Here is a 27460-nt window from a genome sequence, read left to right on the forward strand (position 1 = left end):
AATATTCCTGTGTATTGATTCCCACAGCAATATTTCTCAAGGTCACTATAAATGCTTGCTCTTCACATCTTCTATATTTGCAGTAAGTCATCAGTCTTCACCACCCTAAATCACCCTGACTGTAGGGTGAATGAACTCTACATCATCTATAGATCACTGGAACTGCTGAACAGAGGATAGTTTTAGCATCGGGGCCTATTAAAGATGAACTCTGGCATGTTGCCAGTGCTCAACAGAATGATGTTATCCTGCCCTCTTACTGCTTCCGTACACTGACCGGCAAGATTGGCCTACTGTCTGCTGCAGCATATGGGCCAGATTAAGCTACGCTTTAGCAGCAGAGTGCAGGAGCAATGAGAAGAAACATCACTGAACGCTGTAAGAATTAACTCACATTCTCATTTAATGTAAAAAAGTGTCAATGTCATGGAAGACTGAAACAGGGACACTGTCCATTAACCAGCCTGAACTGTAAATCAATCAGAGCTGTTGAAAGAAGCAAGATGTATAGATGACCACTGTGTTTACTCAAACAGAGTCACATGTTGGTGATGGATTACACAGAACAGCAAATTTTGTCGTGTGTGCGTACGTGCGTGTTGAGGCCCCCATGAGCACTTCTGGGTGGTTAAACTGACCTGGTTGTTCATGTTGACATTGACGTTCGAGCGAGCAGGAACAGAGGTTGGCGTGCACTCGATCTCCAGCTGCTTTAGTCGAGCTGCAGCGTCTGAGAGAAGAGGACATTTGATACTCAACATCAACCATTAACCAGTACAGGTGTACACACTTCAACTGAACATATTGGACATATCATTTACATGCTTACTGGATGAACAGAGATAGCACGAGGGTAAATGCGTGTGGTATAACGAGTCTCTTTTACTTCTGTGTCCAATATTGATTACATGTATATTTTATATGCAGGGAATTGCAAAATAAAGCAAACATTTCATCTGTTCTGTTTATTTGCTTCTAAATCGGAGAGCCGGGTCATTAAGTCAGCGATATCAGAGCACAGAGTGCCCTTTGGACTGTTTTTGTTATGTGTTTTTTTTATATTTATTCTTGAAAATAAAATTACAGTAATATGATCTAATAATATGCAGGTATGCACACAATATACTGTATAATAGCATATATTATAAATATGCAAACAGATCATTACATATTATACCACAGAGCTGTGGAATTCTCTAATCTTAATATTAATGAGCTCGTTCTGATGCACGATCATTTTAAAAGTCATTCACTGGGATGTGTATGGAAAACACTCCAAATAATCTAAAGCTAATAATAAATACATTAAAAACTTGCGGTTAATAGAATAAATAAATGTGCGAGTGTAATATATATTACATACACACACACACACACATGGATAAATAGATTTAAATGATAAGCAATTCTGTAAGGAAACATACAGTGGGGTCCAAAAGTCTGAGAGCACTAGTGAAAATGCTTCTAGTTTGCATTCTTTTCTAATTTAATACAACAATTTTCATTACACATTCTATTATTGATGACAGCTTGAGTGAAAAGCAGAATCTTTCAGATATATACACGAATTTCAGAGTTTCTTAGTATTTGGATCGTCCCCTTTTTGCTTTAATGACCGTGTGCACTTGAGCTGGCATGGACTCCACAAGTTTGTGGAAACCTTATGAGCCATTTTAGATCAAATCCATCGGAATGTCGTCTGAACACATGCTTCACTAGAAGAGATAAGACATGACGAAGATCTGAGCTTTTGTACAAAGCAGTTAACATGCTCAATAACACACAATATTTTAAAATTCTAAAACCTTGTGTTTATATACAAATTTAAATATAATTTTTTTTTGAAATCCCAGATTTTCAATCTGGTCTCAAACATTTGGACCCCATTGTATGTTCGCCATTTATGAAAGGAGTCTCCAGAGTTAGTGCTTTCGGTCATGGACAGAGTTTGTGGTTTCTCAGTAACATGACAATCTGCATTTTTTGTCTTCAAGAGAGGAGAAAAAAAAATAAAATAAGTGATAACAGAAACTAACAGGAACCATCTTGTCCTGTGAACATTCCACAATATTAAATGTAATAATAAACAGTTAAAAACATTATATGCTGTTCATTAATAAATCAAAAACAGCAAATGTTTGCAAAATGCTGTGCTGTTACTGGAAAATAATCAACGTTGGGCTGGTTACAGCTGGTTGCTTTTTGTGAGGTTGCATCCCACCACCGCATTGTGTGATTAATTTCCTTTAAGAGCACACCTCTTATAGTATTTAATTCTTTATATTATAGAATATACAGTAACTCTGTTCTATATTCTTGCATTGACTTGTTACGTGAAACGTGAATTGAAATGTTTTCCTCGCCTTTTTTTTTCCATATTCCAATATAAAAATTTATAAAGCAATTTCTAAAAAATAAACCTGAGTGAATTCATTAAACTTGACACAACCATTAGACAGGAAGAAACTGCCAAATATCCTATAGCTGCACTGTAAAATGTGAGCGAAGTCACTTTACAATGAACATCCCCCAAACCAGTCTTAAAAAAATACAACAAAGTGACTCCTAAAACACGAATATGATGGAAATCTGTACCTTAATCAATGTATATGTGCCGTTGTTATATCGTGTGTGTGTGTGTGTCTCACCAGTGAGACAGAGGTTCTCAGTGACTGTGTTGGGGGTGGAGAGAGCTGCTCTAGGCCCCGCCTCTTCAGACGAGCCTGCCGTCGCCATAGGAACAGGTGTCCGAATGAGGTCATCCACACAGGTCTCCAGCAGGTCTGCCACGTCAGCCGTGCTGGGTAGGAGAGTGAGTAAGGCATATGAGAACCAACCTAATGTTGACGTGGCTCAGGGTTCACTGTGACACAAGCAACAGATCCAGCTTACCTGTTTAAAAAGCAATGATCCATCATACTGAGCTCAGCTTGCTTTCAAACAGCTAAGAGAGTACAGCAACTGGTGCTTGGCAAGGATCAAACAGCATAAATAAAAAAAAAAATTCACATTTCATATTTAGTCTTAGAAATATTGTCCTTAAAAACGAACAGCATGGAAGGTTTTGTTCAGCGTTGAAGCATTTAAGTGTTCCCTGTTCACTGATGGAAAGGGACCTCCAACACACCACCACAAAATTAGCTGGGTAAAGCAAACATTTCACATTGACTAGACACAGCCTTGCCGTACTGAGCATGTATGTTGCACCAAATTGTGAAAAAGCCTAAAAAATAAATGTATTATATACATATTTTATACAGTATGTTATGGTTATATGTTTTGGTATAAAATTATCACAGTCCTACAATGTACATTTTATAATGCTGATAACGTGATGAGCACAAAAATGGTAAAGCACAAAGAGCTCTGCCACAAGATAAATTAAACCGCTTATAAGGATCTGAGTGACTCTGACAAGCGCCAAATTGTGATGGCTAGAGTACTGGGTCAGAGCATCTCCAAAACAGCAGGTCTTGTGGGGTGTTCCCAGTATGCAGTGGTTAGTACCTACCAAAAGTGGTCCAAGGAAGGACAACTAGTGACCTGGTGACAGAGTCATGGGTGCCCAAGGCTCATTGATGTGCGTGCAGAGCAAAGGCTAGCCCGTCTCTTCAGATCCTACAGAAGAGCTATGGCAGCACAAATTGCTGAAAAGGTTAATGCTGGCTATTATAGAAAGGTCAGAACACACAGAGCATCACAGCTTGCTGCGTATGGGGGCTACATAGCTGCAGACCAGACAGAGTGCCCATATGGACCCCTGTCCACCACCGAAAGCACCTACAATGGGCAAATGAACATCAGAACTGGAACATGAAGCAATGGAAGGAAGTGACCTGTTCTGACGAATCACGTTTTCTTTTACAGTGCCTGTGCGTCGCTTACCGGGCGCCAGGCATCAGGATGCACTAAGGGAGGAAGGCAAGCTGGCGGAGAAAGTGTTATGCTCTAGGCAATGTTCTGCTGGGAAACCTTGGGTCCTGGCACTCATGTGAATGTTATTTTGACACGTACCACCTACCTAAACATTGTTGCAGTCCAAGTACACCCCTTCATAGCAACAGCATCCGCTAATGGCAGTGGCCTCTTTCAGCAGGGTAATGCAACCTGCCAGACTGCAATAATTGTTCAGAAATTGTTTGAGCAACATGAAAGAGTTCAAGGTGTTGACCTAACCTCTAAATTCCCCAGCTCTCAATCTGAACGAGCATCTGTGGGTTTTGCTCGACAAACAAGTCAGACCCATGGATGCCCCACCTCACAACTTACAAGACATGAAAGATCTGTTGCTAACACCTTCAGAGATCTTGTGGAGTCCATGCCTTGACGGGTCAGAACTATTTTGGCAGCACAAGTGGGACCTACACAATATCACGCAGGTGGTTTTAATGTTATGGTTGATGGGTGAATATAGGTATTACTTTACTTATTAAAAAATAGCTGGAGTAACTGGAGAATTGCTAAAAACAACTGATGCTAAAATGTAGTTCTTTCTTTAAAACACTGTACGTGAGTTCATTGTACATTTCCTTGCAACTTGAAAGCAAACAGGTGGGTTGTAAGCTGTGGAATTATTTGATTTTCATTTACTTCTTCTTATGCTTAAAATCGGTTTTATTCTCTTTATGATGATTCTTAATATTTGTGAGTGTATTCTGTACCATGGGGTTCTGACCTGACCTGTCTCGTTAGAAGTAGATGGAATGCATGCAAGGAGACTGAGAAAGTGTTACACATAGTCATGCAATCATAGAATGAACATGTTACTGCATAAACTGACCTAAAACTTGTTCTATATTAGGTATGCTTTCACATGTGTGGTTAGACAGGAAGGGAATTGCACAAAAGGCTGAAACAACTCAGACTACTCTCCGCTATTTCATCATCTGAGGAATTTTCTGTGAATAAACTTGTCTTCAGATTTATCCTTACCCCCTTTGCATTAGACTGAAGTGTTATTTTGGTGTAAAAGACAACAAAGCAATAATCAGAGATGCCCCATTGCATTTCAGCGACATGCTCTATAGTAATCATATATCAGGCAAAATGATTTTTCAGCATTGCAGTTCTCCCCAGCATAAAACCAATTTATAAGCTTCAAACTAATTTCTTGTGTGTGTAAAAACTTTGGGTGTCAGTCAGCTCTGTGTGCACGGCCGGCTTTTCACTATGTACGATCAGTTTCATTCAGACGCTGTGCCAGAAAATACAGGTGAGAGTTAATTAAACAGAATGAAATCTTTAACAGAAAACTCAGTGAAACCGGAGGAAAAGCTTGTGTATGGGGGAGAAAGTTTCCATTGCACCACTGCATTGCCCTACTGCATTGCCCTCTGGACATCATAAGATGCTCACATTTACCATTTATTTTCTTTTGCAAATTAAAAAGAATATGTCAAAATATTACACGAAAATAGATACCTTCCATCATTTCTTCTTTATGAAAAGCAGATGCTTAAAAATAAATACAAATAACAAAAGTAATCAAATAAAATGACAACCTTATTATAAGTATTATTTTGTTATATTGTGATGCATCGTAATCATCTGGGTAGTGGTTATTCATTCCCTAAGGGTCATGATTTTTTTTTTTATACAAATCTGTTTGTCATCAGTAAACACTACAAACAGTTCATTAAAACAAGATTACATAAAAATTTGTGATATTCTATTGCATAAGGCTGTCCAAGAACAAATCTGATTAAGACTGGATCTTGATAAGAGACATACTACATAGCACTACACTCACTCAATAAAAGCCATAGCATCGCTCACTTCTTTGACAGAACAATCCAAACCACCAGGGTTATCTGATGAAAGTGCATGCCTGACCGACCACACGCAGACAGACAAACACAGTGGTAATGGAATTACAGTAGCCTCCTCTTCAGACTGACACAACAGAAAGCATTCCAGTTCAGTCCCTACCTGCAGTGCTGTGCTTGGAGTAAAGCAAAGGGGGAATAAAAGCCAGTCAGATTCCAAATATTTCAGCTTCTCCCCCTCGATTTCTCCCTAATTAGGTAAATCGCATGTTTTCAAACTGCTGCTCATGCTGCATCACAGGGCCGTGTAACACACTCAGAGAAAAGTGCTATCTACCCTCTTCCACATACATGAGTTCACAGATGCACATGATTCACCACTGTTGCTGTGACTGACCAGGGATTGCTGTGGCATTGTGTGGATTCAAACTCACATGCTCACATTTAGATTTACTTGGATTAAGAACTATACAGAGTTACCAAACAGTACAGTCTTTATAGTACACTCACTAAACCCAAGGTTCAATTAAGCTGGTTATGTAAGCTCCCACCCACACCTCCAAGAAAACAAAATGTGCACCCAAAACCTGGAGGAACAGCTTTTTTATTGCCAGTTACTTAAAATGTTTTCAAGACAAGTGGAATAGTAAGATCCTTTGGTCAGTTTTAAAATAAAATAGTGGTAATTAGTAGAGCTGTATAGACTTTTAAAAGCATAAAGAACAAAACCAAAAGCGGTTTAAAACCAAAAATATACTACTACAATTGTACAGAGACAGATAAACTGAAATGTAAAAAATGTATATTATATATATATATATATTATATATTATATATATATATATATATATATATATATATATATATATATATATATATATATATATATATATATATATATATATAAAGAAACTCCTACTTTAACACTTAAGGCAAGATAAGATGCTCCCTAAACATTCTAAAATACAACTGTCAGGTAAAGAAACCAGTTGGGTCTTGTAACAGCGAGGTGTGGATGAGAATGAACAGGTCTCTCCGCAGCTGGCTCCTGGAAATCAGCTGCTCATCATCACAGCCGCTCTGGCTAGGCTGAAGGGAGGGTGGACACCAGGTTTCAGGAAGTGGTCAAGCTCAGGTAGGTTCTTTCAAACAGCAGGTCCTTCATTCCAACACACACACACACACTGGGTTTCAGAGCGATGCAGGGACGGGCGGGGAAGAGGAGGATACCTAGGCAGATGGGTCAGGGCCAAGTCATCATGCTGGTTGCCTGAGTGGGAGGGATTTTAGAGGAGGTAAAAGGAGAAGATTGGAATGTTGAAGAGTCGGGGGAGTGTTTGTAGAAAACAGGAGTAAGGACAGATAACACAGGAACACAGGAGGAGGAAATCTGGAAAGACTTTTGAGCAAGCAAGGGCACTTTAAAATAATTGCTGACTGGTAAGGAGCTGGCATTTAGCTATGCCTTTCCTAACTTTTACCAGCTTATCTGTGGAGAATGCTTTTGCTTTGAGAAACCTTTTAGCGATCTGCAGGTCTCCTGATGCATTACATCAATACACACTGGCCCTTCATGGCCTGCAGGATATAAAACTAATGTTCTGAATAAGAGCTTGAGGACATGGCTGAACGATCTAAATGAAATGAACAACCTGTGTGTTGCAGCATCAGAGCTCTGACACTGAACAGATTCTTTTCCTTATCAGGGAAATGAACTAATCAATCTCAGCACAAAGAGTGTATATTTAATACATACTCTGTTTCAGTTAAATGATGCCTGGCTGAACATGTTTTCAGTATCAATAACGTGCCCGCGGCTAAAGTCTTAATTCGTAATCAACAGTTCTGGCCAAAAGAGGTCAAGAGAAAATGAAACAGATGAGAAAGCCATAAAAGATTACTTTACAAAAGAGAGAGTGAAGACATAAATACAAAAATGACCAAAACGAGGCACTTTAGAGCATAAATAAATAAATAATTCAAAAATAAATACATCTGAAAGCCATTTACTTACAGGATTGATAAGGTTAGTTTAGCATGCATGATTGATTAATGTTCACAGTGCATGCATGTTACATTCTCATATATAGAGATCAGAAGAGGGAAATGTTAGCACAGACACCTCAACACAACTGTCCTTTACAGTAGATTTTCAGCAAAAGTCTCTTCACTGACCCAGCCAGGTCTACCAACTACGAGATTACCTTATGCTACCTCACACAGAGGAGTAAATTAGTTAGATAAGAGAGCTGACTTAATTGCCGAGTAAACAAAAGGACATAAGTCAGAATAGCAGTGTTCTGCTTCATTACAAAACTGTCACGTGTGACATTGTATAGAAAACGTCTATTAAATGACTCATAGTGCTGAGCCTTAGTCCTTATTGTGTTTGAATGTATATCAAATAGCGCATTACATTATAAATGATCAATATATTAACCAAAGTCCATATAACCCAGCCCTAATGATGAGTAAAAGAGGACAGCTAAAAGTATGCAGATACTTGACTATCACCCCCTATATGTGGTTCTTCCCCAAACTGTGGCCATGAAATTGTACACAATTGTATATAAGGTCTATGAATTCTATAGCTTTACAATTTCCCTTCACTGGAACCAAGAGGTCCAAACCTGTTCCAGCATGACAATGCCCCTGTGCCCAAAGCAAGATCCATATAAACATGGTTTGCCAAGGAGTTGAGTCTGCACATGGATGAACTGGAATCAGTCTTCTCAGCTGTTCATACAAAATTATTTAAAGCTGCTGGAAGTAAGATTATGGAACTGTGCCCTGTGTAGTAGAAAACTACTATTGGAACAATATGTTCTCCACTCTGAATATTAGTCTCACACCTATGAGTACACATATTCAGACAGAATTCTTGGCTGTATCCCAAACTGCTTCATGTGCAAGCAGTGGTATGTGTTAATAGTAATGACACCAATGGTGCATGGATAGTCTATTTAATGCAGTAGTATGTACTAAAGTATGAGTAACTATGGACATGCACGGGTATTTGAATGCTTAAATGGGTATTTAAGTCAGTCATAACCCAAATACAGTGAGGCACTGTGTCATGGTGGGCAAATTAGAGGTGTGCACTGGGACTAAAAAAAATAAAAAAAAAACAAACAAAAAAAACTCTGGCACGGGTGGTGTTTGCTTTCGAGCAGGCGGGAGCAGACAGTCCGATTTGAAGTTCAAGGACCAGAATAGAGATAATTTTTGCATTTCCAAAAAACATTACATACAACTCCATTAAATATCTTCAACGCAAAGCTCTTGTTATTTGTATAATATATCTTTATTACTTAAGGAGGAATGTTTAATTGCAGGGGAAAATGATACTCAATTGCACCACATTAAATACAATGTTCTGCACTGTAAAATCAGGCAGAAGAGACATCACAATTTGGGTTGCAGTTCACGTGTTCATGACTTGGTCCTCAGAATCAGTGTTAGTCTGTCCCAGTTACTGAGTCAAGTAAAATACTAAAATTCTCATTAGCTCTGCGTCAGAGACAGCTTTGCACCTCTCAGACACTTACAGACACCTAATTAATCCACTAACTCTAGCTAGCTAACTAAAATACAACACAGAGGACAAAAACATCACCTCTGGTCGCTTCTGAGGAGTGTATTTTTATCTGTATTCTCTGTTTATTTTATTATTTAGTCTGTGTATTTTCTTCTCCAGTCTAGGAAACATGTTAGGCGCAAGAGGGATTGTGTCAGTATGTTAGCCAAAACACAGAGCAATAAATACAAGTTACACACTAAGGGCAAGCAGACTCAATGGATGACTCACTCTTGCCAAATATAACAGAGTTCGAATGACAAAAATACAAAGAAACCTGTTAGTCACTAGCCTGCTGGTGTCTAAAAAGTAAAATCTTCATCAGTCCTGACTCCTTTTTCATAAGTATTGGACTCATAAATAAATATTGGACTTTTTCACTCCCTTTTGACTTGTTTACACGCTCGCTCTCCCCCCGATTGACCGCAACTGCCGTCAGTCACTCTGTAATCAAATGTCTGTTGTTCCTGAAGTTGGATTGATTATGTTGACGTATCAGAGGATTGCGTACAAATTTCACACCAATGCAAACCCAACACTTCTGATACAGCTCTGACAGTGAATTACTCACATGACTTACAGGAGTAATATTACAGTGGTCTTTGTCACCCAACTCAATAATCATGCATTAAAATAATAATAATAATAATAATAATAATAATAATAATAATAAATTCCACTGACACTGACTGTGGCATGGCTGTTGGTGTACTGGCGACTGGACTGGTTTGAGTATTTCAGAAACTGGGATTTGCATGCACAACAGGCTAGATTTTCACAGAATGGTGTGAAGACAAAAAAAAAAAAAAAAAAAATCCAGTGAGCAGCAGTCCTTTATGGCTACAATTTATCCATCTTATAATGGCTTCTTCCAGCATGATAACGCACCACGTCACAAAGCACAAGTCATCTCATACTGGTTCCATGAACAGGACAAGATGTTCAGTCCAGTCACCAGATATGAATCCCAGGATGTGGTTGAACAGGAGATTCACAGCATGAATGCGTAGCTGACGAACCTTGACGAGCCTTGAAATTCATGGCATATTGTGGTGGTGGCTTGCTTCTTACCCGACAGGACAATTATATCAAGTGACCGGGGATCCACATCTACTCCACATAGGAAAGCTCATGCTGAGTTCTGTTCTGCTCTCCCTCTATACACGATCTCTCAGTGTGGTCATATCAGGTTTTATACCACTGCTATGCTGAGGACATCCTCTCCTTTCCTCACTTTGACACGCAGCGTGTCTAGCAGGCATCCTGTCATGGATGGTAGCTCACCAGCTGCAAATAAATTCCAGGAAGACTGAGCCACTGTACATCCCAGGAGATGCATCCCCAAGTCAAGATCTTATGATCTCTCTGGACAATATTCAGATCATGTAGCCTCGAGGCAGTTCTGGACATTCTTCTTGCCTCACATGGCTGAACTGACTTGGTCATGCAAGTTTCTCTTTTACAACATCAGGAGGATCCAGCCTTTTGTCCACAAAGGCCACTCTGTTGCTTGTTCAGTCCCTTGTCATCTCGAGATTGGACTATTGCACCTCACCTGTGCATCATCAGACCATTGCACCTGATCCGGGATGCAGCTGCATGACTTGCTCCCCCTTCTGTGTTCTCACACACTACCATATTGCTACTCTCCCTTCACTGGCTTCCTGTAGCTGCCTACATCAGATTTAAAACACTGATGCTTGCCTATACATCAAAAACTGACCACCACGAACCTTAAAACACTTACCGCACCCAAGTCTGCACCACGCTTCCCCTCTGAGCCTCCAGAATCACTGGGGTCTCAAGATACAAATCAAGACTTTCCAGTCCTGGGACCTAGGTGGTGGAATGAACTTCCCTGACTGTCCAAACAGCTGAGTCACTGGCATTCTTCAAACCAAGACTTAAAGACCTACCTCTTGATCATGCACTTGATTGAACACTTCAATTAAAAATTAAATTGACAGTCGTGTGTTAATTTTCATGGTGTACTAATCTCCAAAAGGGTTTTTAGCTTGATGATATTCTTAGTTCCTGACCTTGTCCTGAGATAGGGACTACAACGCACTTGTGGATAAAGGTATCTGCTAAACGCTGTGAATGAAAATGTCCTACCTAGCATTAGTATGGTGTACCCAATAAAGTGGATGGTGTGTGTAATGTCTGACACCAAGTTATTAATGTTAAAGTGTTTCATTCTTCTTATTTATATATGCAGAATTTGACTCTTCATATACGCAATATACAGAGCAAGCACCTGAGATCTAACTCAATAATTCAGTAGGTGATTAATTGCAACTAAAAACTCAAACAGGAAAAGGACAATAACTGCCAAGAATCTGTCAAAGAAAATAAGTGAAGCCCACAAAACTATACCAGTTAAATCTGACTGCGAAAACACAATTATCTTCTTAACGATGGAAATAGCTGGGTTTTTTTGTTTTTGTTTTTTTAAGACCTACAGTTCTGGCCTATCATGTTTTAATGGGCTGCAGTTAACAGCAGCTCTACATTAATCAAACCTTAAGCTGGAATGATATTGATCTTTTTGTGGTGGTTTTAGTCTTACTATGTTAAGAGCAACTCCCCTATGGCTATTTGTCAAGCACCCTATTCGTTTAAGTAGGTTAACAAGAGATCTGAAACCAGGGTAAAGAAGAATTTTGATTTGATCAGAAAGAACCCAAGGCTTGCGAGAGACAGGAAAAAGAAGAGCGGATCAAATCAGAGTCATATTATCCTTTAGAGTTCTGCTCATCAAACAATCAAACAAATTGGCCATGTCCACTGATTGAATTGATTGCCAAAGCATAACAAGAGAGTGCAGTGCTGAACCCAAGTCGATCAGGAAAGCCCGTACAAATTATTATTATTATTTATTTTAATCAACTGATCTATACACCCAGAGCTTTAGAACTAAAGAGTACATACCTCACCTTATGAAAAGGCCATTTCAGAACATCAGACTAGAACAATACAAGTAAAAAACAAAAACAAAACACACCAGGATTTTTTTAAAAAAGGAGTCAAAGGATCAAACTTTCATAACAGAGAAAAACATATCCACACTTATTTCAGTCTCTCTCTCTCTCTCACACACACACCCCTTATGCAACTGTATAACCTCATATATTTTTAATATTCCAGGATGTTTCAAGCAAAGCTCCTCATAGCACAGAGATCATTCAAACAGCCTCAGGAGACACAAAACCGAATGAGGAAAAAAGAGGAAAATGAGAGTGAGCAGGAAGATGTGAGGTCTCAACACAGCAATGGTCCAATCCAGAGCAGTAGCAGCTGCCTTCCCCATGCCAAAGCAAAGTCAAGCACTCAAAGTCAAACAATCAGTCCCAAGCCACCCACTAATACTGCACCATCACCACCATCAAACTCTAGTTTCATTCACTCACACACACACACACACACACACACACACACACACACACACACACACACACACGAGTGTGGCACCATCTGAATGCAAGTAGCTCTGGGAGCACGATTAAAAGTTAGCTGGCATTGTTCGATTATAACTGCAAGCAGCTCACCTCCTCTTCCCTGACTGGCTGCCACCAGGACTCTTAGGGAGAGCCTCTATGGTCAGTGGACCCTGCACTAAGGGTTGACTGGAGACCGGGGACACTGAAGGCCATGCAGGCTGAGACTGGACATACTGTGCAGGAGAAAGGAAAGATCACAAAATCACATACGGGATTCACCAAAAAAAAATCAACAAAACATGGACAACAGCGAGACTGTGAAGCGTCAACAAAGAAAGACAGCTAGCACGTGGAAATCTTTCTGTACCAGCTTGTAATACAAGATAAAATGAAAACAACTGACCCATGAACCAAATCAACCTTATTTTACATTTACATTTTGCCCCCAAGACAAGCACATCAACAAAGCAACCATATAGCTAAAACTTTGATTAAGGGGTTGATCAAAACACTGCAGTAACACGTTCTTATACAGCGCTGCTGAATTCTCGATTCTGATTGGCTATGAGGGATTCTGAGGTGTGATTATTTTTCAGTAGTTCCAGTCAGGTCTTGACCGCATTACAGTGCCATATCACTTCGCCGAGTTAACTGAACTAACGGAAAAGTTAGCCTACTGTCCACCACAGCACGCAGCGCTAACAGCAAACAAAATGAGAGAACATTTCGATTTTTTCCAGAAATATGTAAGGGATAATTGATGATTGTATGATTAGAAAACTAATGTGAATCCGAAATGGTAATGTGGCCATGAGGCGAAGCGGAGGCTTGAGCCACTGATATGCAGTTACTGGAGAGAGAGCGAGAAAGCAAGAAAAAAAAGAAAGATAGAGTGCAAGAGAACATGTGTGAACGCAGTAATGAGACTCAAAGTCACTGAACAAGTATCAATATTTATTTGTTGTATTTTCTGCAGTGATCAACAAAAAACCCTGTGAACCAGTAGGCCTATCGATATTTATTTATTTGTTATATTTTTATTTAATCGGCATGAAACAAACAAAAACAAAAAAAATCTCTCTCTCTCTCTCTCTAATAACTGCGTATCAGTGGCTCAAGCCTGCGTTACTAGCTCTAAAATGACGGTGTGGAATTAGCAACGGAGGCTTGAGATAGTATGCGTAATAAATTAGTTACACACACAAGAGCGTTTTAAAGCACAAATACCTGACAAATGTCTTGAAATAAAACATATGAACAATGTGGTGAGGTGTGGTACTATAGTGCATTATTTTCAAATAATTCAAGAGCCCGTTGTCAATTATTCCTTACTTATATTAAGTAGTGATACACCAAAAGAAAAAATCTTGGCCAAAACCAAATTTCAAGACACACTGGGCTGAAAGTTTATTTTCCACAATAGACTAAATTAAGCTCATTTATAAATACAAAAGTTGCAGTGAGATGTGAGATATTATATATATATATATATATATATATATATATATATATATATATATATATATATATATTACAGCACACTGCATATGATGCTAGTTATATAAATTAAACAAAAAAGGGTACCTTATGTAATACATTCACACATTTGAGGTATGTGTCAGCTAGCAGTACAAAACAAGTGTCATAAATGCAATCAGATTGGGGTTTCCAGATTGAACATTAAACCTATTAAAGGGGCTCCGACTCAATCTCACAACAACATACAAGCTACTAGTGTACAAGAGAGAAAATGTTTTCTTTCTCATTATGACTGAAATTTATCTGAAAAATTAAACCAAAATTATTTGGTTTATCTCTATTTTTATTTTCACTCTTTCAGCCAAAATCAAAAAGTGTCTTATTTTTTTTTAGTGCATGTTCATGGAACCTCATATTAAGGAATGAGGTTACACTATATAGTATAAACATTCACAAAGGAAACTTCAAACTATCACACTGAACACCGCTTCAACAATGAGGGCAACGTGAAGTAAATGTAGTACCTTTGACTCTTGACGGGGACTTATTCCATTATTCTGGCTCCTGGAGAGAGGAGAGGAGAGAGAGAGGAGAGAGAGATTACGTATGTTATTCTGACTGATGAGACATTTCATGAAGTAGTGTTGAGTGCTTGACACCGACCTTGTGATTGGGTAACGCGATAGCAGACATACACACACTACCCGGTCCAAGTCATTCACAATTATAACACACTATTGCACTTCAGTACAAAGCCACAATCTTACGTTCCATGCCACTAGGATCAGTATTGTAAGGGAAAACATCCTGTACTTTTTGTCCCCGCGAGAGATTACATTAGGATTTATTAGTTACTCAATGATTCACCAATACCTTGCCTAGCTTTGTTAGTTATAACCATGAAAAAAGGCTGTAAACAATTTAAGCAAGTCCTTCCTGTCAATGTTTGCCCCTGTGAGTCAGTAGAATAGTAAAACAGGGCTTAGTGAGGATCCTTAGTAAGAGCTCATGCCTCAGGAATGTGAAGGTTGCATCTATTTTCCATGATGAACAGCTCACACTTGTAGCAAATGTACTAGCTCTCCTAAAGCAATATGAATTGCAAACATAGTAAAGACATTTTTTTTATATCATAGACCTCAACTAAAACTTTACGGAGAGACTAAACATGCAGAGAGATCTCTCTCTCACACACACACACACACACACACACACACACACACACACACACACACACCACGATGACTGTTTCTTTTTACTGATTCCCATACACTGACCCCAGTTTAACCTACAATTCTAAACCCCTGCAAATGTGATAATACAGTCTAAACCAATCAATCTCATATTGAGGTCCTGCAACCACACACACACACACACACACACACACACACACACACACGCATATGATTCATGCACAGCAGGCTATGAGTCATCACAGCTGATCAACTACACTGAATAAAAACTGGAACTAAAGTACTTACTCTGGGGATTTGGGAACAAAGGGACCTGTAAAAAGATAGAACAACCAAAATCATTATACCAAGATCTAGTATTTATACTTAATTTTAAGTAACATCGAAAAAAAAATGTAACCAGTTTCTCAATTTTCACCTCTGTTCTGCATAGTCCTTCGGGAGTAGCGGCGGCTGGGCCGTCTCTCAAACATAGCCGACCGCCGAATTTTGTTTGTCTTCGTGGTCTGGTATTCTGTCTTTCCGCTTCCAAACAACAACAAATAAGTGAATTAAAGAGACAAGATGCTGATTGAAAGAATGAATATTTTTATGAGGTACATTTACCCCACAGGCAAATAAATAGAAATATAAAGCAGAGGGAGGGGAGAGTGATGTGAGAGTTCTCCCAGGGAGGTTTAACTGGAGAATGTCAGAGCGTTAGGCTGGCAGCTGGAGATAAGATACGATTCAACAGGTAACACACACACAGCGGTCTGAGAAAACAGTCTGCCTAATTCCTTGCTGTCTAATTACAATCTTGCATACATCATTGTTGTTAATAAGGGACTTATTGTTGTTAATTGTGGCAGAGACATCACTGCGAACTGTAACGGCTCTGAAAATAAGCACAACTCTGCTTTTAAATAAATAAATGAACAAATAAAATGTAAGTGACATGGTTTCTGACACTGCCATACATCATGGGATCTGCTCTGAGACTGATCTCCAACACTGGGCAGCATTACGTAGCTAATGAATCAAACTGTTTTGCTAGTGTAGCAAACTGTTCAGGTCAATGAGATGCAGGTCATTTCTGTGCTTTAAGAGACTTGAGCAACACTCTAATCCAACTGCTATGTGCGCTTCGGTACCTGTATCTGAAACGGGAACCCATGCGGATGAAGGTTGAGCGGGAGGATCCCTTCTGGACGGGGCCACGCAGCCTGAAGAAAGCATGATGCTCCACTGCACACTTCCATAAGTGCTTACAGGCCTTGGGATGGTCCATGCGAAATACAAACGTATGCTCCTGCTCTTTGCCCTGTTGGAGGGAGAGGGGGGGGGGGGGGGGGGGGGGAGACAAAAATAGCAGAGAATTCAGTCCTGTTGAAAGATGAAGGATAAATAGAACAGTAGGACAGTTCCCTTTACTCAGCAGCATATTCAACCATTCATCATATTCAATTGACTCAATAAAGAAATCAATAATAAATCAAGTGACGTGCATTAAGAAATTTCCCTCAATTAAGATTTATAGGGTTAAAATGCAAGTTAAAAAAAGTTTTCTTCCTTCTAAGATTAAAAGCTCTGCCACCCACTGACGCACCACAGGCAAGGGTATAGGGATGGACTTTATCAATTTATTTACTTAAGGTTAAAAAAGTAGCTTATACTGAGTAGTAGTTTAAAAAGAATGGGTGTTTATACAGAAAGACTTCATGTTTGTAGAGTTACTGACTAGGGGAAATTTATATACATAATGTAATTGTTGTATAGCCATCCGTTCTCTGTACCGCTTATGTTACACACGGTTGTGGGAAGCCAGGAGCTAGTCCCAGGGGACTCGGGACACAAGACGGGGTGCCAACCCATCGCAGGGCACAACTGCACTCTCAGTCACACACTTCGGACAACTTGGAAATACCTCTCAGCCTACAACGCATGTCTTTGAACCGGGGGAGGAAACCAAAGTACCCGGAGGAAACCCCTGGCGCACGCGGGGCGGAGGCATGAATCGAACCCCAAACCCCAGTGCAAGGCAAATGTGCGAACCACTAACCCCCTAATTGTTTTGCAATAAAACAGATTTCAGAAATGAAGGCATGAAAAGGTATTTCTGCATCTTTGCTCCTCAGTAAGGGACTGAATCTTGCTGATATGAAAATCAAAAATAATTGAGGAGTCAATTACGCTGACAAGATTAGAAATCGTGTAACCTGAACTCAAACAAATGTGAATAGGTACACTAAATGGCAAAAGTATGTGGACACCTGACCATCACACCTATATGTGGTTTGTCCGCAAAAAAAGTTGGAAGCACACAATTGTATAGAATGTCTGTGCATGCTGTAATATTACAATTTCCCTTCACTGGAACTAAGAAGCCCTAACCTGTTCCAGCATGACAATGTGCACAAAGCGAGCTCCATGAAGACATGGTGTGCCAAGGTTGGAGTAGAAGAACTTGAGTGACCTGCACAGAGCCCTGACCTCAACCCCACTGAACACCTTTGGGATGAACTGGAGTAATCTCAGGGTTGTAAAGAGAGGTGTTCCATGAGGACTGCAATGGGGAGGCACAACATTTTCTAACAATTTATCAGTGAAGGGGAGTTGTTTTAATCCGTTAGATACAAGCCAAATTTCTTAAGAAACTGGGATGAACGTATCCGTCTTTAAAGAGCAAGAAGCAAGAGTGAAACAAAAAAGTGAGGGCAGCATGCTGGCAGAATGTAGAGTAAAATTTTGTTTCGTTAACTCAATGATCAATGAGTAGGGGAGTGTAAAATCTGTAAGAGAATGAACAATGTTCAGCTGTGTTGAACAGGAAGGAGAAATCGCATAAGTAGGGAGCACTGAAAGATCTCCATGTCAGCATGCAGTCAGTACATGACATAACGCATAGCGATAGCAAGATTTTAGAAAGAGAACAAGTTTAAAATGAGTCTTGTCTTCAACTGGCCTTGTATATCTAGAGCACTGTAGTTGAACAGAGCCTCATGTTAGTTGAGTAGCACCAGGAACTTTGAACAGAAACAGAAAAAGATGTGGACAAACAAATTTAAGATTGTAGTAGTGTACAGAAATTGTTGGTTGGAGTAGGCAGAGTTTTCCAACCGCATTCAAGATGACTATGATCAGAAACACCAATCTGACAACCAGATAATAATACAGCAGTAGACAATACAAAGACTGGAGTAATTAGTTCATTGAGATCCATTAAAAAGTCCATCCATTAAAATCTTTTGTGATTAATGCAACAGAAAAGCATTTGCGAATCCCGACGATGTCACTATCTGTGGCCAGGAGTCCAGGAGAGCAAAACTGACCGTTTTCTGTGGGTGGGAGGGGTGGTATACCTTCCCTGTCAGTCACAGCAACACTAGACAACTGTTAGGAGCTCTGTGGGCTCATGCATGCAGAAGGCAGTAGATAGCGCTTTTTCCTATGCAGATTTGTCCCACATATGATGAGCAGCAGTTCTAAGAGATGCAGTTGGGTGGCTTCATGTGTCTCAGAATAAGCACGTTAGCCTTCACACTCTCCAGTTGATAGCAATCACATGACAGGGCATAGCTGGCTGGTGGATGGTAATAAGCCATGACTAAATTAAGAAGAAAATGCAAGATATGATTAAAAATTAAATGAAATAAAAGGGGTGGGGGGGGTGACATTCACTAAGAACTTACACGTTCTTATAGGCGGATTAAAAAATATTTATATGAATATGAAAGACCACGAAAAACTACAGGCCCACCAATATTGACAAATCTGGGGGTAGGACAGAACAGTCCAAGATGAGAGGAACACTGATGTTCTCACTCAGTCTCATTTCTGTGAAATTCACTTGTTCATTGTGTACCTGTAGCTACATTTCACAGCAGTGCAGTAGCATTTTTAACTCTTTACTCCAGCAGTCCAACATGGACCAGAGGCACAAAGAGAATCCTGCACTAATCTAATAGGCTACTGCACTCATAAACGTGGTCTTGTAATCACTAGATGTCATTATTAAGATTAATTATTGCCTACTGTAATACCATCATGGTATAACATTAACTGGACATGACTGTACCCATGACCATGTGACGAGAAAAACACTCCATCCCCCCAATTACATTTCACCCTATTTATCATCAATATTTTACGTGCTAACGGAGTTTTATGCATATGGTGGCATAGAGACAGGCTTGCTGTTTCTTTACTCTTAATGTCTCACATTAACAGAGCTTAAATCACAATGGCTTGAGTTAAGATAGTGCTTATGTGTGGTAGAGAGTCTCTCAGGACCTATCTGGTGATGGACAGCTCTTTATGTTCGCAGCTCCAGTGCTTTATGGAGTACCAAGTGCTCCAGATGCCAGACATGCCTGAGGGAGGGCAATGGTTAATTAACTCCTGCTGGAGACGAGCCAACCTCAGTCAGGCATCACTCCACTGAGGAGCAGTGGTGTAACATAATACACACACAAAAAACCTATAACCTGTAGGATATACTGTACATCACTAATCTACTACATTCAAAAGATTAAGTTTGGATGTATTCTTTATATTTTCATTTTGTAATTTAATGTGGCTCTTTACAAAATTAAAGGAGGCCTGCCTTCCAGAATGGGTGCAGCACCAATATTGTAGGTATCCAAACACACAACCCTACCATCAAGCACACATGCCTTTTTATATAAGCAACCAGTATTGATTTAGCATAATGGGCTTCTTATCAATCTTTTAGTAAAGTTGTGTGTAAAACAACTTTTTTACAAACACTGATTTTCTTCGTACTAGCATGCGTCTCTTGATCGCCTGTAAAGTACACAAGCGTGTTCCGACACGGCACATTTGCATTAGATGATGCCCACAAATCTCCATAAAAGATTTGTGACAGCTGGGAGCATGGAATGAACGATTGGTGTAAAGGCAGACGTGGAAGTTATTTTGAGTTACTTCCATGGCAATAAAAATTTTAATGATAATAACAACAAAGCATGCGCTAAATCTTCTATAAGTGGCTCTGGAGAAGGGCGTCTGCGATATGCTTTAAATGTAAGAAAAATAAGCAATTTAATCGTGACAGTATAATCCTTATATAAAAGTGCAATAATCCATGCAAATTATATGATCTGAACTTGATCAAGTCAAGGTTTACATTAGTCCGTGTTCTTTTACGCGTAATTAAACGCACGAGTAGGATACGAACGATTTTCCGAATCTGGATTTTCATAAATACCACATTTCTTGTGTAACCACTCGTATGAATGATTTATGAATAAATAAATTCATACCCAGCTTGATAAACGAGGCTCAATGCGCTCTCCAGAGAACTGAGCATCCTTAACCTCTTTAAAATTCCACTGCTGATTTATACTGCAGTAATTATAGACAACGCTGAAATACTGTTCAGAATTATGATTTGTATATCCACAAGTTTAACAACAACAACTACTACTTGTGGTTGCCACTGAATTCTGCAAACTGATCCTTAAAAAAAACTGCAGAATATCTGCTTATTCCCTTGTGCTGACAGAAACAGACAGCACAGGAAGCCATAAAGACTCTTCTAAACAGCACTGCATTTCATCATATGAGGGAGTGAAAGATGATAAATTGGACAGCACGTAGGTATGAGCAGCACTGAATTACACACACACACACACACACACACACACACACACACACACACACACACACACACACACACACACACACACACACACACACACACACACACACACACACACACACACACACACACACACACACACACACACACACACACACACACACACACACACACACACACACACACACACACACACACACACACACACACACACACACACACACACACACACACACACCAGACTCGGAGCTGAAGACATGGTAATCATGCCAGGCAGACAGGATAAATGGGAGCATTATCTAATCTGAGAGGTTGGAAAGAACATTCTGTTTTCTGGTGTCCTGCATTACCTGTTCGTCGTCCTCCACCACCACCAGGGTCAGCTTGCTCTTTTTGAAATCTAACCGTGTGATCTTGGGCCTGAGGAAGGCGAGAAACATATGCACACGATGCAGAAAACATGTACACACAAAATGCTTAGGGGGGTGGGGGGGAGGAAAAAAAAAAAAACAAACAAAAACAAAAAAACACCAACACTGCAGATCTGACTACTCCACTACAATCGTCTTACCAAAAGAACAGGCCGATCTTGGTTTCGCCCTCAAATACGAGCACTCCAGTGGGTGTCAGTCCCAAACTGTATTCATTTCCGTCTCTGGCCTGGAGGTAGAATGAACAAAACTTGCTGGATACACACAGATTTGGAAGAGCCACACTTGAAATTGTGGGGGGTTTTTTTGCGATTCTATACCCACATTTCTGAGGAACACGTCATGCTTACCTTAACCATATGCATGTCAACCCCATACATCTCCAGCCACTTGGCCTTGTTCAGGTAGTTTATCTCAGCCTGTGCAGGCATCTGGCCCCTGGAAGATAGTGAGATTCGGTAGAGGAACTTTGTCACAGTTATCTAGGGACTTACAGAGGCTTTCAGCCTGACTGACCCTATAACTCAGTATGAAATGATACTGAATCATGTTCATTTGAAAGGAAGCATTTAAACAGGATACCAGTGATTTAAGGACAGACTAGCTTAATCAGAAGCAAATATGTGTTGCTGCCTGGGAAAACTCTTCACATGGTGAAATATTCTACTGTGTATAGTTCTGAAAACTACAGACATTCCTGAACTTTCCCTTTGGCATGTACAGTATCTCAAAAAGATGTTCTAGCGTTTTAAAGAGAAAACTGCAGAGAAAGCTGAACTCCACAGAACTCAACTTGATCAAAGCATGACATTCATTAGCTCACTTAGCCAGCAAGGTTTTACATTTATTAGGTAGACTGTATTTACTTCCGCATTTGTTAAACTGGTTCCTTATACACCCCAATCGATAGAATAGACTGATTGGAAATGAAAAGAAAAAAAAAGAAAGAAAGGGGGAATAAAAAAAACATTCCCACTTCATTTTGGTGAAATATATTTATGAAAATATAGTCTTAGTGTTCAAATACACTATTAGGCCAAAAGTATGTGGACACCTGAGCATCACACCTACTGTTCATGCGAGTCTTCCATAAACACCAGTCTGGGAGCACACAATTGTATAGGATGTCTCTGAATCCTGTAGCATTACAATTTCCCTTCACTGGAACTAAGGGACCTCACTAATGCTCTTGTGTGAAAATAGAAATCCCCACAGCTATGCTCCAATATCTAGTAGAGTGCCTTCCCAGAAGAGTAAAAGAGGGGAATAAATCTGGAATGCAATGTTCAATAAGCACACGAGTGTGGTGGTCAGGGGTCCACATACTTTTTGGACATATGGTATATGTTATGGGCACATAAACCCAGATTGTTCATCCTTTTTGGCTGTTTGTGAGAATTCGGTCACAGTGACTTGCAAAGGGTTTTCCCCAGACCACTGTTTGTTAAATCCCTTATGCACTAGACTTTAACAATCATCTCTTATAATTAGGGCTGGGTGATGTATCAATATAATATCGATATCATGATAAATGATTACACAATACACTTCTCTGACATACTGTTGGTATGGTGATTTTTTCAAAATAAATTAAATTAAATTGTACTGAATGGACGCTGTTAATTAGATTTTTTTTTAAAACTTCTTTATCGTTGTAGGCATTAAAGAAAAGTATCATCAAAGTCAGTTTAACGGTTTTTGTTTATTTTACTACTGTTTTGCGGACAGTTTTTAGCTAAATTATATATCGTGATAAACAGTGTGTACCATAGAAATGTCCTCAACTATCGTGATATGATATATTTGTTATATCGCTCAGCCCTACTTATAACATTATATGCAAAAGTAGAGGATTTAACTATAAATGACTTAAACGTAGGGCTGAATACCTCAGGCACACAACACAATTAGATTTAAATTCTTAAAGCAATGATTCAATATTTGACGATTATTGAATCGTTGCCTTTTAAAACAGTGGTTGAAATGAATGTGTTGCATGCAGTATGTAGCAACGCACCCAGCGGGATCCATCAGGACCGTCCACATCTTGTGTAGATTACACACTACTGCATCTGGCATGAGTGGTCATAACTCACACCCAAAGCAGCAGGGTTAACAGTTCCCCATGAGAACAGACAGGGAAGATACAGACATAATCCAAGGTGATAGCCTATGGATGACATCCAAGCTTCCTTCACCTGCTTCCCATTTCCTGTCTTGATGCCGCTGTCCATTTGTTTTATACAGTGAACTCTGCCACAGTTACCTGCACTCTTTCCAGGCGTTGTAGATGGCCACCTCCATCTCTTCCGTCTGCTCCGGGACAAAGCGGAACTCCGACACAAGGTCAAGGCCATGCTCTGCAGGGTCACAATCGCCCAACTCAGCTGAGAGGGGTCAAGAGGTTAAATGTTAATAACTGAGTGCTCAGTGGAGCTGGACAGTCACTTGTTTGACTTGTAGATTATAGAGAATTGGCACCAAAAAAATGCCCATGATAAGTAAGGAATAAAACACTTTGTGGCGTGGTGTTATAGGGAAATAATCAAATCGATTATGGGGTGGTGTGATGCAGCCTGATGTAAAGCGGAGTTACTGATACTACACCAAAGTTTATTATTTTCCAATGAATAGATTATCAGTTATGGTGTACAGTATAGTCCGAAGAGATTTATGATGACGAAAAATGTCATGCGATAGCTTTTTACATTTTACTGCAGGTGTATAAAATCTATTTGCTTCCAAAAATCCTACAATAAAGAGTGATTTTGGACAACCAGAGTATAGTGTGTGAATGAAGAGTACGGTGCTGGATGAAGAGTTGGGTTCTGGATTATGGGGCCTTTCTTCCCAACGCTGCCCTAACAAGCTGGCAAACAAAGAGGTAGACGAAGGTTAGGAGAGCGAGAAAACGAGTGATTCAGAGAGGGACAAAAAAAAAAAAAAAAAGATATATGCAATATGCATACATATGCAATGCAAATTTCATCCTATATTAATGATGTATTTATTCCCCAAATCTAAATCTGTTGAGTCTCTTAAAGACATTCCTCAGTAGATCTCATTGGCCTTGTTCAGTAGTTAATCCACAGTAATGACATGTCTACCCTGCTGTTCTCCATTAGCAGGAATCTACAAATGTGCAATATCTTTTCCAAGTGTGGTTTCTAAGTGAGCATTTCCCCACTGGCCAGCAAAAGCAGAATAAGGCAGAGGAAGGGAAAAGGGAGGGTCTGTTGAGCTTGCTCTGATCCGTGTACACAGCTTCCAGTGCCAGTGAGGACACTCCTACACTGCATAGTAAAGAGGATTAAAGAAGCCACATGCTCTGTTCCCACATAGATCGCACTCTGAGGAACAAAGGCTTGGCACATGAGCTGCGATTTTAAAAAAAGAAGAAAAAAAAAAAGCTGATATGGAGGGAACTTTGCATTCTAAAACACACAAGGGTTACACTATGACTACCTGCAGATCAAGTCTGAATGTGTCTTTCACAGTGATGTTGGTTGGTGAACGAGACCTTTTAGCTGTACTTATGTTTGATGCACATAAATTGAAGAGGGCTTTGACTGAATGTGTGAATGCGATGACGTCACCATGCGTTTTGGCCCAAATCTGCGGTCATTTTGAAAAATTGCAAGCGCCGCCAAATATTGCGGAGTTTTGCGTTAATTTCTGCGATCACAAAATCCTGGAAGGACTGAATGAGGACTGAATGAGACTTGTGAAGAAAAAAAAATGTTGTAAAAAGACTGAAAATAAATTGTACAGATATTCAAACAGTTTTTCTTCAATAGCTTCCTCACTGTTTGATCTACATTTAAAGGGTTTTTGAAGATGAAGGCACACTCTTTCAAACTAAAAGGGTCCCTAGAGTCAGTTTTTACCTTTTCTAAAGCAAAGAAATTCAATTCATACAGCATTTCCTGTCTTGACTTACCCTGCAGAGAAAAGGCTGCCAGCTCCACTGCTGTATCGAAGGGACATTCTAACCTGGGTTTAATCACAACACAGTTTTGTTAGCTTCCTATTCCTGCGCATGACTTCCCCCCCATAGTGAGTTAACCAAATATCATGTTACATTATGAGGTGGGAAATTGATAGTTGAGGCATGTTGGATATTTAAATTTCATGTTTGGTATATACAGCACCCTCCACTAATATTGGCACCCTTGGTAAACATGAGCAAAGGCGGCTATGAAAAATTGTCTTTATTGTTTAACCTTTTGTTAAAAGAATTCACAAAAATACTCTGCTCTCATAGATATAACAACTGCAAACACAACACAGGTTTATCAAAAAAATCTTTGTTAAATATCGGTGTGCAACAATTATTGGCACCCTTTTAGTCAATACTTTGTGCTACCTCCCTTTGCCAAGATAACAGTTCTGAGTCTTCTCCTATAATGCCTGATGAGGTTGGAGAATACATGGCAAGGGATCTGAGACCATTCCTCCATACAGAATCTCTCCAGATCCTTCACATTTCGAGGTCCATGCTGGTGGACTCTTTTTCAGTTCACCCAACAGGTTTTCTATGGGGTTCAAGTCAGGGGACTGGGATGACCATGGCAGAACCTTGATTTTGTGCTCAGTAAACCATTTTTGTGTTGATTTTGATGCATGTTTTGGATCATTGTCCTGCTGGAAGATCCAACCACAGCACATTTTAAGCTTTCTGGCAGACGCAGTCAGGTTTTCATTTAATATTAGTTGATATTTGATGGAGTCCATGATGCCATTTTTCTTAACAAAATGTCCAGGTCCTCTGGTAGAAAACAGTCCCAAAGCATTAAAGAGCCACCACCATTTATCTCAATGTTGCCTCGAGCCTATGGCTAAACCCCAAACTACGTATTAATAAGTCCCCTTTTTGTTGGTCAGAGTGGATCACGAGGGGGGTTAATACACTCGGTGATCTTTATGAGTGTGGTGTGATGATATCTTTTGAAAAATTGGTTCAACATTTTGGGATCCCCAGATCTCAGTTTTTTAGGTATCTTCAACTACGCCACTTGCTCTGTACTATTTTTGGGAGTAGCATGCACCCCCTTAAAGCAGCAGATACTCTGGGAGAGGTGATTTCTGCTTTTGGAAGAGGACATGAAGCATCAGTGTATTACTCCTTATTGATTCAGAGTCTAGGGGACGGAGTCTCGACCACTCTCAAGAGATTATGGGAGAAAGATTTAAATTTGGAATTGGGGGAGGGAGAGTGGGCTAGGATTTTAAAAAAGATAAAAACTGCATCTAGAGATGCAAGGGTGCGCCTTATACAATTTAAGATTTTACATCGGTTCTATTGGACCCCCTCTAAATTGTATAGGCTTGGTCTTAAAGACACACCCACCTGCTGGTGATGCCATTCAGAAGATGGAGACACCACCCATGTTTTTTGGGGGTGTCATAAGATCCAAGAATTTTGGTTGAAGGTGCAGAGCTTTGTATGTGAGATATTGAACACTCAGATCTCGTTCTGCCCTAGACTCTGTATTTTGGGAGATGGGGAGGTCATGAAATTGGAGGATAGGTACAAAAAAGATTGGGTTTTGACCAGTGTGATGATTGGTAGGCAGGTTATTTTAAGGGGATGGAAATCAGATGGAGCGCCCTCGTTTCCAGAGTGGTGTGTGGAGATGGGGAGGGTGGCTGCCTTTGAGGAGGGGTCGAGCAGAAGGATGGGAGTTGGGAATTCCTTCAGGAAGAAATGGAGCAGTTACTTGGCGTTTTTGGGGGACTCTCGAGGAGGGGCGGTGGAAAGTATAATTTATAGTTTAGTCTATGATTATACTTGATTATTGTATTTTCCTTTTTTTTTTCCTTATTGTGTGCATTTTTTTATTATTATTTTTATTATTATTATTATTTTTTTTTTGGATATGTCTATTGACCACAGGGGTGTTCGTGGGGGGACCGGGGTGGGGTGGGAGGTTGGTAGGGGGAGGGGTTATAGTGGGGATTTATGTTAAAATA

The 27460-nt window shown here is 39.8% G+C and overlaps 1 protein-coding gene across 4 annotated transcripts in view; it reads right to left on the minus strand.

Moving 5' to 3' along the window:
* The window catches only part of epb41l5 (erythrocyte membrane protein band 4.1 like 5), a 58922-nt gene that overhangs the window by 13170 nt on the left and 18292 nt on the right, over positions 1 to 27460 (minus strand). For all 4 annotated transcript variants that reach the window (XM_053626521.1, XM_053626518.1, XM_053626522.1 and 1 more), the window contains exons 7-18: positions 25428 to 25480; positions 23754 to 23874; positions 21838 to 21925; positions 21628 to 21716; positions 21407 to 21476; positions 16588 to 16757; positions 15873 to 15979; positions 15743 to 15767; positions 14786 to 14825; positions 12891 to 13015; positions 2649 to 2800; positions 639 to 730 (exon numbers count right to left, since the gene is read on the minus strand). In XM_053626521.1, the coding sequence (XP_053482496.1) occupies positions 639 to 730; positions 2649 to 2800; positions 12891 to 13015; positions 14786 to 14825; positions 15743 to 15767; positions 15873 to 15979; positions 16588 to 16757; positions 21407 to 21476; positions 21628 to 21716; positions 21838 to 21925; positions 23754 to 23874; positions 25428 to 25480 (1132 nt within the window). The remainder of the gene's footprint in view (positions 1 to 638; positions 731 to 2648; positions 2801 to 12890; positions 13016 to 14785; positions 14826 to 15742; positions 15768 to 15872; positions 15980 to 16587; positions 16758 to 21406; positions 21477 to 21627; positions 21717 to 21837; positions 21926 to 23753; positions 23875 to 25427; positions 25481 to 27460) is intronic.

Source organism: Ictalurus furcatus, chromosome 6 (assembly GCF_023375685.1).
Source record: "Ictalurus furcatus strain D&B chromosome 6, Billie_1.0, whole genome shotgun sequence".
Lineage (NCBI taxonomy): Eukaryota > Metazoa > Chordata > Actinopteri > Siluriformes > Ictaluridae > Ictalurus > Ictalurus furcatus.